Genomic DNA, 14818 nt, shown 5'->3' with positions numbered 1-14818 from the left:
AGGTTAAAAAGCGAACCCACAGACGAACCTATATTAGAATTTCGTTCAGTATTCAGTCCAGTCCATATGTTAAAGATGGCTCTACGTCAAAGATAAAGTTCGTCAATCGTATTCCTCTCATCGCACTCTACATACCTAGCCCTCCATATCTCTTGGATCTGCGATTCTTAAGACATCTGGTTTACTACTTATTTAAACATTTTATTGACTTTAAATTGATGTTTCAACTTATTCACTTTTTTCTTTCCTTTCCTTTGCATCATAAAAGTCACAAAGATCAACAAAACAAAGCACGGAAAAAATCTAAAACTGAATAAATAATTAAAAATGCACGGAAAAATAATGTTTCGGAAAAGTGAATGGTTCAAACGTAAGAAAAACAGTATAATATAGTGTTACATAAAAATCGAATGTAAATGTATAGTAGCTACAATGTGCGAAGCTTTTAGTGAACCATTTTATTACAATATACATTATTGTAGCTGGTACACTGTATGGTGCAGGAATGGTTTTCACCAAACACCCTATGGTTAGTTTTTATCCGGGCTGCTTGAGGTCTTTACTAATGCTGGACTTCAAGGACGCAAAGTCAATGGTGGAGCCAAGCTACTGCACAGCCACCTCCATCGCAGAGAGCCCATCTCACTTTTGATTGATCAACCATCCTCCTTCCACTATCTCCTCCGACGATCTAGCCGGGGAGGGAATCGGACTTCCATCGCTGGCACTGTGTGCACCGCTTCCTGTTCCTCCTTCCTCATCTTCTTAGCCCTTCTTGTGCATTGGGATCATTTTTCACCCACACCGTACTATGCGTCAGCGAACTGTTCCCAACGTGATGCATTAGGAAGATTCATGTTTAGTCCTATGAGTAGCACGGGAAAGAAGGTCCACTACGCACGGGTCGCTTGACACCTTGAATTAGAATTAGCAGTCGTATTCTTAGCCGGCAATCATACGACTAACTCGCAGAAGGAGGGGTCGTCAGACCCCTGGACTACCGTCCCTGCTGTCCCCTAATTGAGCATGACATGGCTGATGCAGATTGCAGGATTGTAGCAGCTTATCCACAGGTAACTGATGTTTATCGGCCTTGAATGGAATCACGCCGAGCTTCGGTGTACGGTCGGTACATGTTCATCTACACAACTGGTTGATTTGCGACCGGAGCATACATCTGTCCTCATTCCACACGTTGAACAGGACGCTCCAATACTACCGCAGGTACCCTTCTCCAGGAGGGCAGGTGCTTGCGTGCACCTTGGCGTAGATCAAATTACCTTTACCGTAAACTTTCATGAACGTCCAATGGCTGAATTGTTGGTGGACGAAACAAGTCTAGACTGGTCCACATTTTACGATCGAACATGACTTCGGACGGAGATTTGCCTTCGGATGCTGACGGATTCGGTAACGAACGGTATGTCTTCAGGAAGGTGTCCAGTGTTTTCTCTCCCCTCTCGGATTTTGTTGATCACTCGCTTGAATATATCCACAAAATTGATTGATCCCGCTCTACAGGCAAAACAGCGCAAAACCAGCGCTGTTGAACTGACTGGCATGCCGAGGCGAGCGAACTGACTCCATAGCATTCGACTTGGTCCGGATCAATGCTGAGTAGGAAGTGTTCTCCCTCGATAGGCCCAGCGTAATCGATATGAACCCGCTACCACGGATGCGCTGATTTGGGTTACGACAGTGGCTTTTGACTGCAGCTACGCAACTGGTGGAGATGGTGTAGGCAACGCATCCAGAAACTGCTAGGAATCACAAGGCGCTCCTTAAACATGATGCACCCTTGAACCGTGGACAGTGAATCACTACGGTCGAAGAACCACTGAAGCTCTCGGTCCTGGATGGTCGTTTTGGACAACCGTGCTGGATGTAGCGGTAGATCTTGCTAAGAACAACAGGGACCAAACGGGTAGCTTGCTGAATCGCCCTGAAATGGAGAAAAAGTGCGTCAACTGCATCTAATGGTATCTATCTTACATCGTTTTCGGTTATGACGCTGACTACGACAAAGTCTTCTTCCGGCTTAACTTGTTGTTGGTTGAAGAACCGGGAAAGAACGTCGGCGTTCGCGAACTTCTCGGTGTTCAAGTAGACGATGTCGAAGTCGTAGATTAGCAGCTCAAGCGCCCAATGCTGCAGTCGATTCGCTGTGTAGGCTAGGAAGCCTTTCTTCGATGCCGCAGATCTTGCTCGTCAATGAGTGCCGAGTGTTGATGGTGTACTGGCAGCTTTCGTCCATTTCTACCTGCAGGAACGCATCCGACAGGTCGATTAGGCAGAACATGTTGCAGTTTAAGGACTGTTCAATTTATAAAACGGACAACTTGCTTGTGCGATATCTTTTTTATTTTTCAATAAAAAAATAGGAAAAATATAACATTAGACAAAATGTCCTTTTTTGTCTAACTGAAGCGGTTTTCGTGAAACATCAATAAAAACCCATTTCTCATTATTCGACATAACTTTCCACATACTAAACATGCATATTTTCATGAAATTTTTAATGTATTGGAATCTTATACTACTCTACTAAAGGTAAAGCTCAATAGTTGGTAAGTAATAACGCACCAAGCAGCCTCCAGCTTGATACAGTAAGTTACCTTGTTTACAAAGAAATTATTAAAAAATATTTATTTAAGTCCTGTGATGCAATAGCACAACGGATTCGGCTCAACATTTGTCCCGAACAGTAGAATACTGCTTTCTGGATGATACAGAAGAAAAATTTACTTTTAATTGCATTCTTCATCAAAAATTTAATCCATAAAGATGGTCATAGTAAAAACTGCATACATTTTGCTCCATTGATGGCGATTTTCGACTCTAGCGAATCTTGTTAATATTTATTTTCAACAAAGTTGATTCTATGTTATTGTATACCTTATTCAATAACAATCGGATGTAAAATTTTATATTTTCAACATCATTGTTATGTAAAATTTGGATTAGGTTGCATTGTCATTTGGAAGAACCTTGAACGAAACTGAATCGATTACTGTGCCTGTAATGGTACACAGTAACCAAACCAGCAATGCTATTACGAAGCAGTTTTCTGCATTTGAAACCACATCATTCCTACTTTCGACTGGATGTATAAAAAAATTGTTTATTGAATATGTTCATGCCCTTTTTGCTTTACAATGAAATTTTAATCAAAAAATTGAATCTCATTTGAGACTTTAATATTTCAACAACTAATTTTCCAATTGAGTTTAAACTTCGCCAGAATGTTTATTACTCATGCTGCTGCAGCATGGCACATACTTTTCTGATAATCAAAACGATATACCATATGTGAACAGTAATTTTGTGTATATTTTCAATTTTCAGCGATCGTAAAATTCACCTCATTTAACATCTGGCCGATTTTCTATGAAATAAAACTATTTTTATCCGATTCAAAAATCATTACTATAATGACAGATGATGTACTGAACAACGAAGCAAGGGTGGTTAAATTTGAACTACGCGTCTTCTTTTTATAGCCTTGTAAAGTTGTCCGTTTTATAAATTGAACAGTCCTTATTAACTTGACAAAGATGTCGGCAGCAGATGCGAATACTGATGTGGCTGGAGATCGTCTTTAAGGCCCGTGGAATAGTCTCCACAGGTACGAATAAGCCACTGGTTGCTTCGGCTGGAACACTGGAGATTTTCCTTTCTTTTAGCATGAATTTGACCTTCGCCTTCGTTACAGCCCTGGTGCATAGCTGAAAACGCCCGAGAAGCCTGGTTTGAGGGAGCGGACGGAAGTTGGAGAGCTGCGAACCTAGTTGCAGAACTGGTCCATTGGAACCGATCCGTGATTGAAGCAAAGCAAATTGAGCTGACAACATCGATTCGACCTGTGCGCTTCTCCCTCTTGATAGTGACTGGAACGGTAGCTTCTGGGGTTACTCTGACGCTGTTGCAGTACTTTAGACTATTGCTGCAACAGCGTCGGGACTGCTAGACGCAGTGTCAAACTGCTAACTGACTTGCCTGCCGATGACTTTCGCTTTCACGAACCTTCGAACTCGACACAGAGTTTGTTCACCCGATAGGCACACGTCTTGTACTCTTCAGTGACTTGCTTCTTGACTTGTAAGCACCGATACCTGATACCGATGCTGATCACAGACTCTGGTGTTTCGAATAAGCTTTTCAACTTACTCACCGTGTCGTCGAACCTGATCTCGTTGAGACTCTTCGGGAGGATGTAGCTGGTGTACCTCTCGTGCTTCGATGGGCCTAGCTTCCATAGCAGCAACCTGACCTTGGCTTCATCGTCGAGTCGAACGGTGTTGAAGCGCACGAACTTTTACTACGGCTGATTTGTTATTGTTTATTTATGCTTTCACCAGGGCTTTCACGCATCTACGGGTAGCAATGAGCATAGCAGTGTTGGCAGTGGTAGCAATCGATTGATCATTGAGTTGGTTCAGTTCCCAACGTTTTCTATAAACACAGCACCACGCAAGCGTTCAATTGGTAAACTCATGTAGAGGTCCATGCATCGTTTTACTGGGCCCATAACCTATCGCTATCACAACATACTACGAACGGTCTAGCTCAACGCAGGTTACTTCGATCCAGTGGGGTGACACGGCTGTCAAACTCGGTACATCGCCGCTCCACCCATCATCATTTTTGGTACGCCGCGTTTTGGTACCCACTTTCTGGTCGGTTTACCCTAACTTGCTCCTGATTTTCGGGTGTGTGGCTCGTGTGTTGCTAGTGCTTATTTCAGAAATTACACATTTCAAACGAAATCGTTGTTTTTGATGATTGTTTCTCTTTCCTTATCACTTTGCACGATATTATATGTAGCAGCGAAGCAGTGTCGATGTTTCCAGCGCTGTTTTTCCATGTTTTAAGCAATCAAAACAAAAACATTGGACGCCATGTTGAATTGAATGCTGGGTAGATGATTCTGGCCCTTCGTCATCCCCCTGCTTCGATCTCAATAATACCTCGTCAACTCCTATTATACAATATTCATGGGTTTCTTAATGAGTTTTCTTCTTGCCTCCATTATAGCATCCACCATGTCTACCACCACGGCACCGGTCACCTCCTCACCCATTCCGCCGACGGGCATCATCAGCCCCGGTTCGGCGTCCCTGGTAACGACGACCCACACCGCCTCGCCCAGTTCCACCAATTCCTCACCTTCCATCTCGTCGGAGCCGTTCTCACGACTATCGCGCTGGTTCTCGATACGTCGCGGCTCGATGAACCAGTACGACGTCAAAGGCCACAACTCGAGCGGTCCGGCATCTGCGACGACGGCGACGACGACGGGACATTCCACTTCCGCTGGCGGAAAGGAGAACCGTCGCAACAGCATCGACCACGTGGACTCGACCGGGTCGCTTTTCGGCGGCGGCGGCAATGTTAACAAGTTCGACGGCGGCAAGCTGGCCATGAACAAAGTTCTGGAAGCGGACGAAGATCCGCTGCAGTTGGCGTTGGACAGTTTTGCGATGACCCGGGGGACGGAGCCGAAGAACGTAGAACGGAGACACATCCCGGTGACGTTGCCTCCGGCACCGTCCGGCATGACCCAGCAACAGCTCAAACGGAGGCACATCGTAGCGGCCATCATCCACAGTGAGAACTCGTACGTGGCCTCCCTGCAGCGACTGGTTAATGTAAGTATTCAAGGGTCTTTTCTCTAATGTTAGGATTTTAAAATTCGACTCCCTTCAAAACGCAGGAGTACAAACGGCCCCTCGAAGAAAGCAACCCGCCCATCCTGAACCCCACGAAAACTGCCATACTGTTCCACCGCCTGCCGGAGATTCTCCAGCTGCACACCCTCTTCCGGATATCCCTGGCCGACTACATCCAAAGCTGGGACTCGGAGGAGAAAATCGGCGACGTTTTCGTTGCGACCTTCAGCAAATCCCTAGTTCTGGACGTCTACAGTGGGTTCATCAACAACTTCTCGATCGCCATGGACCTAGCGCGGATGGAGGCCAAGCGGAAATCGGCCTTGTCCGATTTCTTTAAGGTCAAACAGATATCCGCCCACGATCGGTTGTCCTTCTTCGGGCTGATGGTCAAACCAGTTCAACGGTTTCCCCAGTTTATCCTATTTCTGCAAGATCTGCTCAAGTACACCCCGCAGGGCCATCACGATCGGATGTCGCTGCAGTTGGCACTGACCCAGCTCGAATCGCTGGCGGAGATGTTGAACGAGCGGAAACGCGAAGCGGAGCAGTTCCAGGCCTTCAAGGAGATGCTGGAGAACATCAGCGGGACGTTCAACATCCGGTCGTTGGTGTCCGGAGGAACGTCCGACAACACCATCAACAGCACAACCACCCGGTACCTGCTCCGAGAGGACAACGTGACCCAGCTGGAGTTCAACCAGTCCGGCTCGGTTGTGAAGAGTAAAAAGCGCAGGTTGCTGCTGTTGAACGATAAGGTGCTGTGCGTTTCGGTAGCGCCCAAGCAGTCCCATGAGTTTGGGTCCTCGGAGAAGCTGACCTTCAAGTGGATGCACCCGGTGCAGGACGTCGAGATCGTGGACAACAACCAGTCAATTACGCTCTCGAGGATACTGACGGCAGGTGAGTTTGGGGAGATTTGGGATGGCTCGTACAGATGGTTATAAATGCCAAGGACTGAACTCCAGGACAGTTTGAACAATCTAGAATGTCCTCAAATTGTATAACAATATCTATTGGTGTACCTAATAAGGAGGTTCAGTAAACATGGTTGATGACGCTTGAGGTAATAGCTACTGTTACAAATGTAGATCTGAAGTCCTGAACTACATAGTACCTTGGCTGGTCAGGAATACTCTAGACGTATCTTATAATAGTTCAAAAGTTCCCAAGGGGGTAAAGTTTATAGTTAGCTATGTAATGTTACATTTCATAGCTAAAGCAGTTAGTAAAACGGCTGTAGATGTCTAACGACTGAACTCCAGGACAGTTTGGATTTCATAGAATGCCCCGAAAAGTTATAACATAACGATGTTCAGGGAGGCCCAGGAAACATTTTACTCTTTGTAGCGGAAATGGTTATTGTTACAACTGTAAACCAGAGAATGTGAACTCCAGGGTACACTGAAACCTTCATTTAGGTAAAATCTATTGAGGTCCCTCCATTTAGGTAACGTTACCTAAATGGAATTTGATTATGTTCAGAGCAGTTGGAGTACTCAAGATTACAGATACAGTTGGTTTACGGGAAAAAAGCAGAATTAAGAGTTAAGGGACGTTTACGGAGTGTTTAAGGGTTAAAAGTTTAAGAGTATCCCAGAACTCCCTGGAGTTTAGGCCATCTGATCTACAAGCGTAATCAGTTCATTGTCAGTTTGAGGATCTCCAAGAACTTCCTTGAGTATAGGTCATCGGATCTACTAACTTATTTGATTTTCTCTAAGAGATTTACGCAATAGAGGAGAAGTTGAAAGGGCTTCTATATTCCCGTGAAACCGTGCTGAAGACCATTGAGATGCTTGAAACGCTCTGAAACGCCTCTAGAACCCCCATGAAATTTACCTGAGAGCCTCTGAACTTGCCTAAAACCACTCTGAAACCTCATGAAATGCCATGAAATGCATTGAAACGCCTTGAAACGCTTTGAAACGCCTCGAAAACTCCTATGAAACCCCATGAACCGCTGAGGCCCCCTTAACCCTCTTGAAACGATTTGAAACGCTTTGAAACGCCTCTGAAACCCCTATGAAATCTGCGAGAAATTCACTTGTGAGCCTCTGGAGCCCCCTAAAACTCTCCTAAAACCTCCTGGGACGCCCTGCAACACATTGAAACCCTTGAAACGTCTTGAAACTCTTTGAACCGCCTTTAAAACCTCGATGAAATTCACCTAAGAACTTCTGAAGCCCCCTAAAACCCCTGTAAAATCTCCTGAAATGCCCTGAAACGCATTGAAACGCTTTTAACCGCTCTGAAACACCTTTAAAATCCATATAAATCCTCCGTAAAATTTACCTGAGAGCCTCTGAACCCCCCTGAAACCACTCTGAAACCTCCTGAAACGCCCTGAAATGCATTGAAACGCCTGGAAACGCCTCCAAAACTCCTATGAAACCCCATGAGCCTCTGAGGACCCCTTTACCCTCTTGAAACGCTTTGAAACGCCTCTGAAACACCTATGAAACCTGCGAGAAATTCACCTGTGAGCCTCTGAAGCCCCCGAAACCCTCCCAAAACCTCCTGGGACGCCCTGCAACGCATTGAAGACCCTTGAAATGCTTTGAAACGTCTTTGAAAACCCTACAAAACCTCGATGAAATTCACCTAAGAACTTCTGAAGCCCCCTAAAACCCATGTGAAACCACCTGAAATGCATTTAAACGCTTTGAAACGCCTTTGAAGCCCCCTAAAACTCTCCTAAAACCTCCTGGAACGCCTTGAAACGCTTTGCAACGCCTCTTAAACCCCTATAAATCCTCCGTAAAATTCACCTGAGAGCCTCTGCAGCCCCATTAAACCGTTGTGAAACCTCCTGGAATACCCTGAAACGCAATGAAACGCCCTGAAACGCTTTGAAACGCCGCTGAAACCCCCATGGAACCTCCGTGAAATTCACCTGTGAGCCTTTGAAGCCCCCTTAAAGCCTCTTAACATCCTGAAACTCTTTGAAACGCCTCTAAAACCCCTTTAACCTTCCACACCGCCAGCTGGTGTTGTGTACAAGAAACAAACTTTTTTCAGCGTGTTGTACAAAATACAACAGCGCGTCTACTGGAGGGTTAAAACTTGTGTGAAAGTCACCTGAGAGTCTCTGAAGCCCCCTAAAACCCCTGTGAAACCTCCTGAAAAGCCTAGAAACGCTTTGAAACGCCTTGAAACGCTTTGAAATGCCTCTTAAACCCCTATAAAACCTTCGTGTAATTCACCGGAGAGCCTCTGAAACCCCCTAAAACCTCTGTGAAATACCTTGAAATACCTTGCAACGCCCTAAAACGCATTGAAATGCCTTGAAACGCTTTGAAACGCTTTTGAAATCCCTGTAAAACCTCCGTGAAATTTACCCGAGATCCTCCGAAGCCCCCTAAAACCCCTGTTAAATCTCCTCCGTGAAATTCACCTGCGAGGCTCTTAAGCCCCCTCAAATTCATCGGAAACCTTCTTAAATGCCCTGAAACGCCTTAGAAACCCCCATGAAACCTCCGTGAAATTCACCTACAAGCATGAATGAAGGCACCCTTAAACCTCCTGAAACGAATTGAAACACTTTGAAACGCCTTTAAAACCCCCATTAAACTTCCGTCAAATTCACCTGTGACGCTCTGAAGGCACGCTTGAACCTCCTGAAAGGTCATGAAACGCCCTGAAACGCATTGAAACACCTTGAAACGCCTCTGAAACCCCCATGAAACCTCCGCGAAGTTCACCTGAGAGTTTCTGAAGCCCCACAAAATCTACTGAAATACCTTGAAGCTCAAATGAAATCCATGTGAAAAGCACCTGAAAGCCTCTGAAGCCCCCTAAAACACCTCAGAAACCTCCTGAAACGCCTTTAAACGCCTCTGAAACTCCCGTGAAATTCACCTGTGAGCATATGAAGCCCCCTAAAAGCCCTCTGAAACCTCCTGAAACGCCCTGAAACGCCTGAACTGAATCCATTTAGGTAATGAATCCATTTAGGTACAAATTCTATTTGGGCAGTCCCGACTCGTTACCTAAATGGAGGTTAGAGTGTAGTTTGGATGATCTGGAACGTCTTAAACATGTCTTGAAGTGGTCTTTAAGATACCAAGTGGTCTATAGATCTTGGCAGTTGATGTTGACGTCTGTCTGATGTTACATTTATAGGACGTCTGCTGCATTTTCCCAGAACCTTTTTGTGTTCAGCATATTCTAGGTTATCGAATGTTACTTTTGGCCTTACTTCAGAGTTCGAAATCTTATGAAATCGATATCTCAACCAATCCTCAGGTATGAAACGAGGCAACAGTCTGAAGTCGAACTCCAGCTTCGATTCGCCGTACCTGGCGCCGGGAACCCTGCCCGGTATGAACACCAGCTGTTCCACCATGAACAGCTCGTTCGGCGGTGGCGGCGGCGCCGGTGCAACACTTCCGGGTGGTGCGGCCAGCAGCGAGGCGGACAACCTGTGCAACGAAATGAACGACCTGATGCACGACTACGAAGTCATGTCCCGGATCAACGATCTGGTCGGCTCGCTGAAGGGTTCGTACAAGGAGATCAACCTCGGCGTAACGAAGTCCATCCTGGCGGACATTCAGACGTCGATACAGGTAAGGTTTCTCTGATGAGATATTGAACGCCTCGTGATGCAACGCTTCTTCCCCCAACAGAAAAAGGACGAGGAAATCCTCTGGGTGGACTCGTGCTGTCTGCAGCTGGTGCTCAAGAACGCCGCCAAGGGCGGCAAGGAGGACATCACCTACACATTCCAGATCGAGAACCCCGTGGTCAAGAAGGACTGGATCACCGAACTCCGGCTGGCGCAGCTGGCGCTCGATACGAACAATTCGCCCGCGTGGCAGATGGGCGCCGAGCACGAGCAACGATACTCCCTGGCCAAGATGCCCCTGTTTGTGAAGGCCTACCCGGCCTACAAGTCGCAGCATCAAACCGAGGTAGGTGGAGCACGGTTTCTTTGAGTCATTGGGCATGCGAGATTTCCATGCCTTAGAAACGCAACTCTGCGTTACCGAACTCCTCATTTGCTTTCATCATCTACACTAACGCATCCCATCCAGCGCCTGGTAGAAGCATTCCGTTACAGATCCCTCAAGGGTGGTGTCAAGGACCCCCTTGATCCCGTCCTTCCCAATCCAAGAAACGCTTAAATTCGGTGGTTGTGGTGTTATTTAATGGTCGCCTCCTCTATACCATTCTCGAACCGTCTCTTCCCCAACTCTCTCACAGGTCTGCTGCGGATGTTACTTCTCATCCAACCTGGCATCTTCGGGGGCGTATCGGTTGAAACCGTCGGCTCGGAAGCGCTCCAAGCACTCCAACACGCTGTGGATCTGCTCGACGGACAAGATCAACAGCCACGTGACGATCCTGGCGCACAACAGCGCCCAGCACCACAGCAACGGGGGTTTCGGCGAGGTAGCCCGATTCAGTCTGACCGAGTCGATCGTGACCTGTATGGAGTACGTGAAGGAGGGCGGACTGATCACCGGGGATGACGTCGGGTCGGACTCGATCTGGATGGGTACCAACAACCACCGGGTGCTGATCTACTCGGCCAGCTATCCGATCAACGACGAACAGCTGGTGAACCTGTCGCTGCCGGGAGTTCCTAGTCAGATATTGTACTTCAACGAGAGGGTCTACGTGGGGTTGACCAATGGGAGTGTGCTGGTGTTCAGCAAGACCGAAGCCGGCATCTGGAGTTTGAACAGTCCGAAGATCTTGGCGGTGCAGAGTGAGCCGATCACGAGCCTGCTGGCGATCAACAGCAGTGTGTACTTCGCGGCCGGTAAGTACGTCCATGTGATTAACGGCCGGACCAACGAGGTGGACAAGAACTTCCACATTAAGCACACGAACTCGGCGAACGTGAGCGCTAACGTGAACCTGTTGGCACACTCGGGAATAGGTTTGTGGATTTCGTTGAAGAACTCCAGCATCATCTGTCTGTATCACACGGAGACGTTCAAGCATCTGCAGGACATCAACATCGCGTCTAATGTGCTGAGGGTGACTTCGTCGCATCAGAATCCCTCGCGGGAGTCCAACTCTTCGATTCAGGTGACGGCCCTAATGGCCGCCAAGGGTATGTTATGGGTGGGTACCAACGTAGGGATCACGCTGACCATTCCGCTGCCAAGGCTAGAGGGTGTTCCGATCGTGAGCGGAGGTGTGAACATCTCGTACCACGCCCACTTGGGCCCGGTAACGTTCCTGTTGCCCTTGGTTACGAGGTCGTATCAGACCTTGAAGGGGGTGGATGTCGCAGCGGAAGTGAAGGTTGAGTCCAAGGAAACGGAAGCGGCGGCGGAGAAACAAGGAGATCAAGAAAAACAGAAGGAAGCAGCGACGGCGTTGAAGGAACAGATTTGCTCCAGTCCGGTGATCTTGAGGCGGAAGAAGCCGGCTCCGATGGATTCCGGACGGATGGCCAAGACCCTGCCGCGGAATCTACGAACCAGCAGCGGTGCATTCTCGCCGTCGATCCACTCGACACTGTCCTCGTCCTCACAGTACTCCGATCAGGGATGTGACGTCTACGGTCTGTACGGAGATCTAATCTTCGTTAAGGAAGACCTAGAAAATCAGGAAGATCGGAACATCTTGGACCCGAGCTATGACTACCTGCGAAGAAGTGATCCGGACATTGCGGCGATCCCGGCGAAGGTTTCCACCCTCGATCGGAGACTGCGGATGAAGGTCAGCCGACCGCGATCGCTGGACCTGTCGAACTGGTCGATGGAGTCGCGATCGTCCAGCGTCTACACCTCGTCCGGAAGTGACGAGAATGTGGGAGGTCGCAGCGGAGCCGGAAGTAAGAACGTCTCGCGTAACAGCTCAAGCGCTAGTCACAAGATGAACAACTCCGATCTGGATAACATCAACGAGAACGAGGTAGCTACGCACCTAAAACCGTCGGCCCTGGATGCGGTTCCGACGGTGACCAAAGAATCCTTGTCGGTGGTTGACCTGGACAAGTTCCCGACGACTCCGGTGGCGTCAACCAATACGACCAAGCGGAAGAAGCACCAGTCGATGAACGGCGGGTCGGCAGTCAACGGAGCCGGTGGTGGAGTAGGTGGAGATGGTGCAAGTGCCGCCCGGAGGACCATACTGACGCTGACCGGTGGCCGAGGGTACGTCAACTGGAGGCATATCTGGGAGCGAACCGGCCCGCTGGATGGTGGAAAGTCGGCTACCAGCTCTCCACAGAATCATCACCATCAACGGACCGCTTCGGTCACGTCCCTGGCCGGCCTAGGGCAGACTAATTCAACCGATGCCCATCTGGTCATCTGGGAGAAGAAGTTGTAGGAGGAGGAGAAGCAGGAGAGGGAGATGAAGACGTGCGACTTTTTTCTTAGCTTTAAAGGAGATTACAGCAGGAGACTCTTATTGGTGCGCGTGCGAGTGTACATAATACGAAGGTATGGATATCCCAGTGAACCCCTTTTCTGCGGGAACACCCCCCTTCCGATGCATATACATATAGGGCAAATGTGATAAGACTTAAAAATATTTCTCGTTGTACACACACACACATTTCGATTTACGCGCATTTTCACATCTTACACTCGGTAAGGCTATAAGAAAGTAAGGTAATCATCCGATTCTTCCCAAATTGGACATTCGAAACTAGAGAAAGATGTATATTTATCTATATGTTTTATGAGAGGAAAATTCTTATCGTCAAAAGAGAGAGAAAAGCGAACAAAGAGATTTGTTAGCTGTATTAGTAACTAGTAGAAGCGTATCGAAGAAAAATCACATGAATTCTATTGCGTTCTCAGTTTAGTTCATGTTTCTATCGAATCATTTCAAAAACTCACAAAAAGCTAATTTTCTTTTAGAAGTTAAAGAAAAAGAACAAGATGGACGCGCTCGCGCGATCCATCCGTATTTATTGTTACTCACACTCACACAAACAAGCAGACACTCAAATCAAAACACACACACAGTAGGCCGCCGTTGTTGTTAAACTCGAAAGATTTCACTCACACACAGACACTCACTCACTCATACCGGAAACCGGAAGCAGAGCCGATGGTAATAACACGGGAAACAAGTTAATTTCGACAACGAACCGCGCGCAGTTATTCTTCTTTCTTTTTCGCGTTCACTCACACTAGGAAGCAGCAGTCGTTAACACAAATACAAACGTGTAAAAACCGAAAGCGAAAGCCACTTAGCAGTTAAATGTTCAATAATTTTCAGTTTAGGTAAACTACTAGCGCAAGGTGGTTTGGGTGCGTTCTCTCGCTTCAATAAGGAGGGTCTTGTTTTAAGAGTGTTTAAGGTTTTTCGTTAAGTACAAATATGGAGGAAAAGTTATCAGAACATTTAAGCTGGTTTTTACTTAGGGAGCTACAAATATTTGTACAATGAACTTTATAACATACAATTCTTGAATAGGAGATCACCCCCGGAAAGGTTTGAACACCGCGCCCCATGTCTAGTGGAAAACGGGAGAAGATTGAATCCAACAAAAGTGAATTTCGAGTTGCGTGGAGCGACTTGTACCTATAGGGAACAAATTCTGCGACAGGAGAAGTTTAGGAAGGTTTCGTTAGGAAAGTTAATTAAGCTTAGTTAGTTATTATTATTGTTCTAAAGCTTCTTCAACTGTTCTAATCTACATTGTTTCATAATATGAAAAAAAATCAAATCAAAAAACTTAAAAACATTCTCACCTTGTTAGTTTCCTCTGTAAATGCTTCCAACTCTTTATGTACACTTCCTTTCCATTCCTGTCTACTGTCCTAGATCTGAACCATACTCTCACTTCACAAAACAAAACAAAAACAGAACAAAACCGAATCCCAAAAATCAAAAACAAATAATCTCGATGGTTAGTTAACAACACGGAAATCAAAACAGAAAACTGCGTAACAAAACTCAAGTACATATGAATAAACGGACCTAGATGTTCATTATTTGTATAAAGCAAACATAAAAAAAACGAAACAAAAAAAAAAACAAAACAAACGACCAGCTTCGTTGTCTCTTACATATATCACCAGCATCCCTTTTCGCTACTCTCTGCACCTCTGTGTTCGATGCATCCAACTGTCTCAATTGCATGTGATTTCGTGATTGCCATTGATTCATAGTGATTCGCAATAATTGCAAGTTTTAAAACTTCACCATCAGTCAATTCAGGATATCAC

General features: G+C 46.6%; 1 protein-coding gene across 3 annotated transcripts in view; it reads left to right on the top strand.

Annotated features, from left to right (window-relative positions):
* The window catches only part of LOC115260194 (uncharacterized), a 300226-nt gene extending 285587 nt beyond the window's left edge, over positions 1 to 14639 (top strand). For all 3 annotated transcript variants that reach the window (XM_029861109.2, XM_062844163.1, XM_029861110.2), the window contains 5 exons: positions 5035 to 5648; positions 5714 to 6572; positions 9918 to 10240; positions 10301 to 10585; positions 10878 to 14639. In XM_029861109.2, coding sequence (XP_029716969.1) covers positions 5035 to 5648; positions 5714 to 6572; positions 9918 to 10240; positions 10301 to 10585; positions 10878 to 12965 — 4169 coding nt within the window. In that variant the 3' untranslated portion in view covers positions 12966 to 14639. The remainder of the gene's footprint in view (positions 1 to 5034; positions 5649 to 5713; positions 6573 to 9917; positions 10241 to 10300; positions 10586 to 10877) is intronic.
* The last annotated feature ends 179 nt before the right edge of the window (positions 14640 to 14818 follow it).

The sequence above is a fragment of the Aedes albopictus genome, chromosome 1 (genome assembly GCF_035046485.1).
Source record: "Aedes albopictus strain Foshan chromosome 1, AalbF5, whole genome shotgun sequence".
In the NCBI taxonomy this organism is placed as follows: Eukaryota; Metazoa; Arthropoda; class Insecta; order Diptera; family Culicidae; genus Aedes; species Aedes albopictus.
This window is presented reverse-complemented; position numbering and strand designations above follow the sequence as displayed.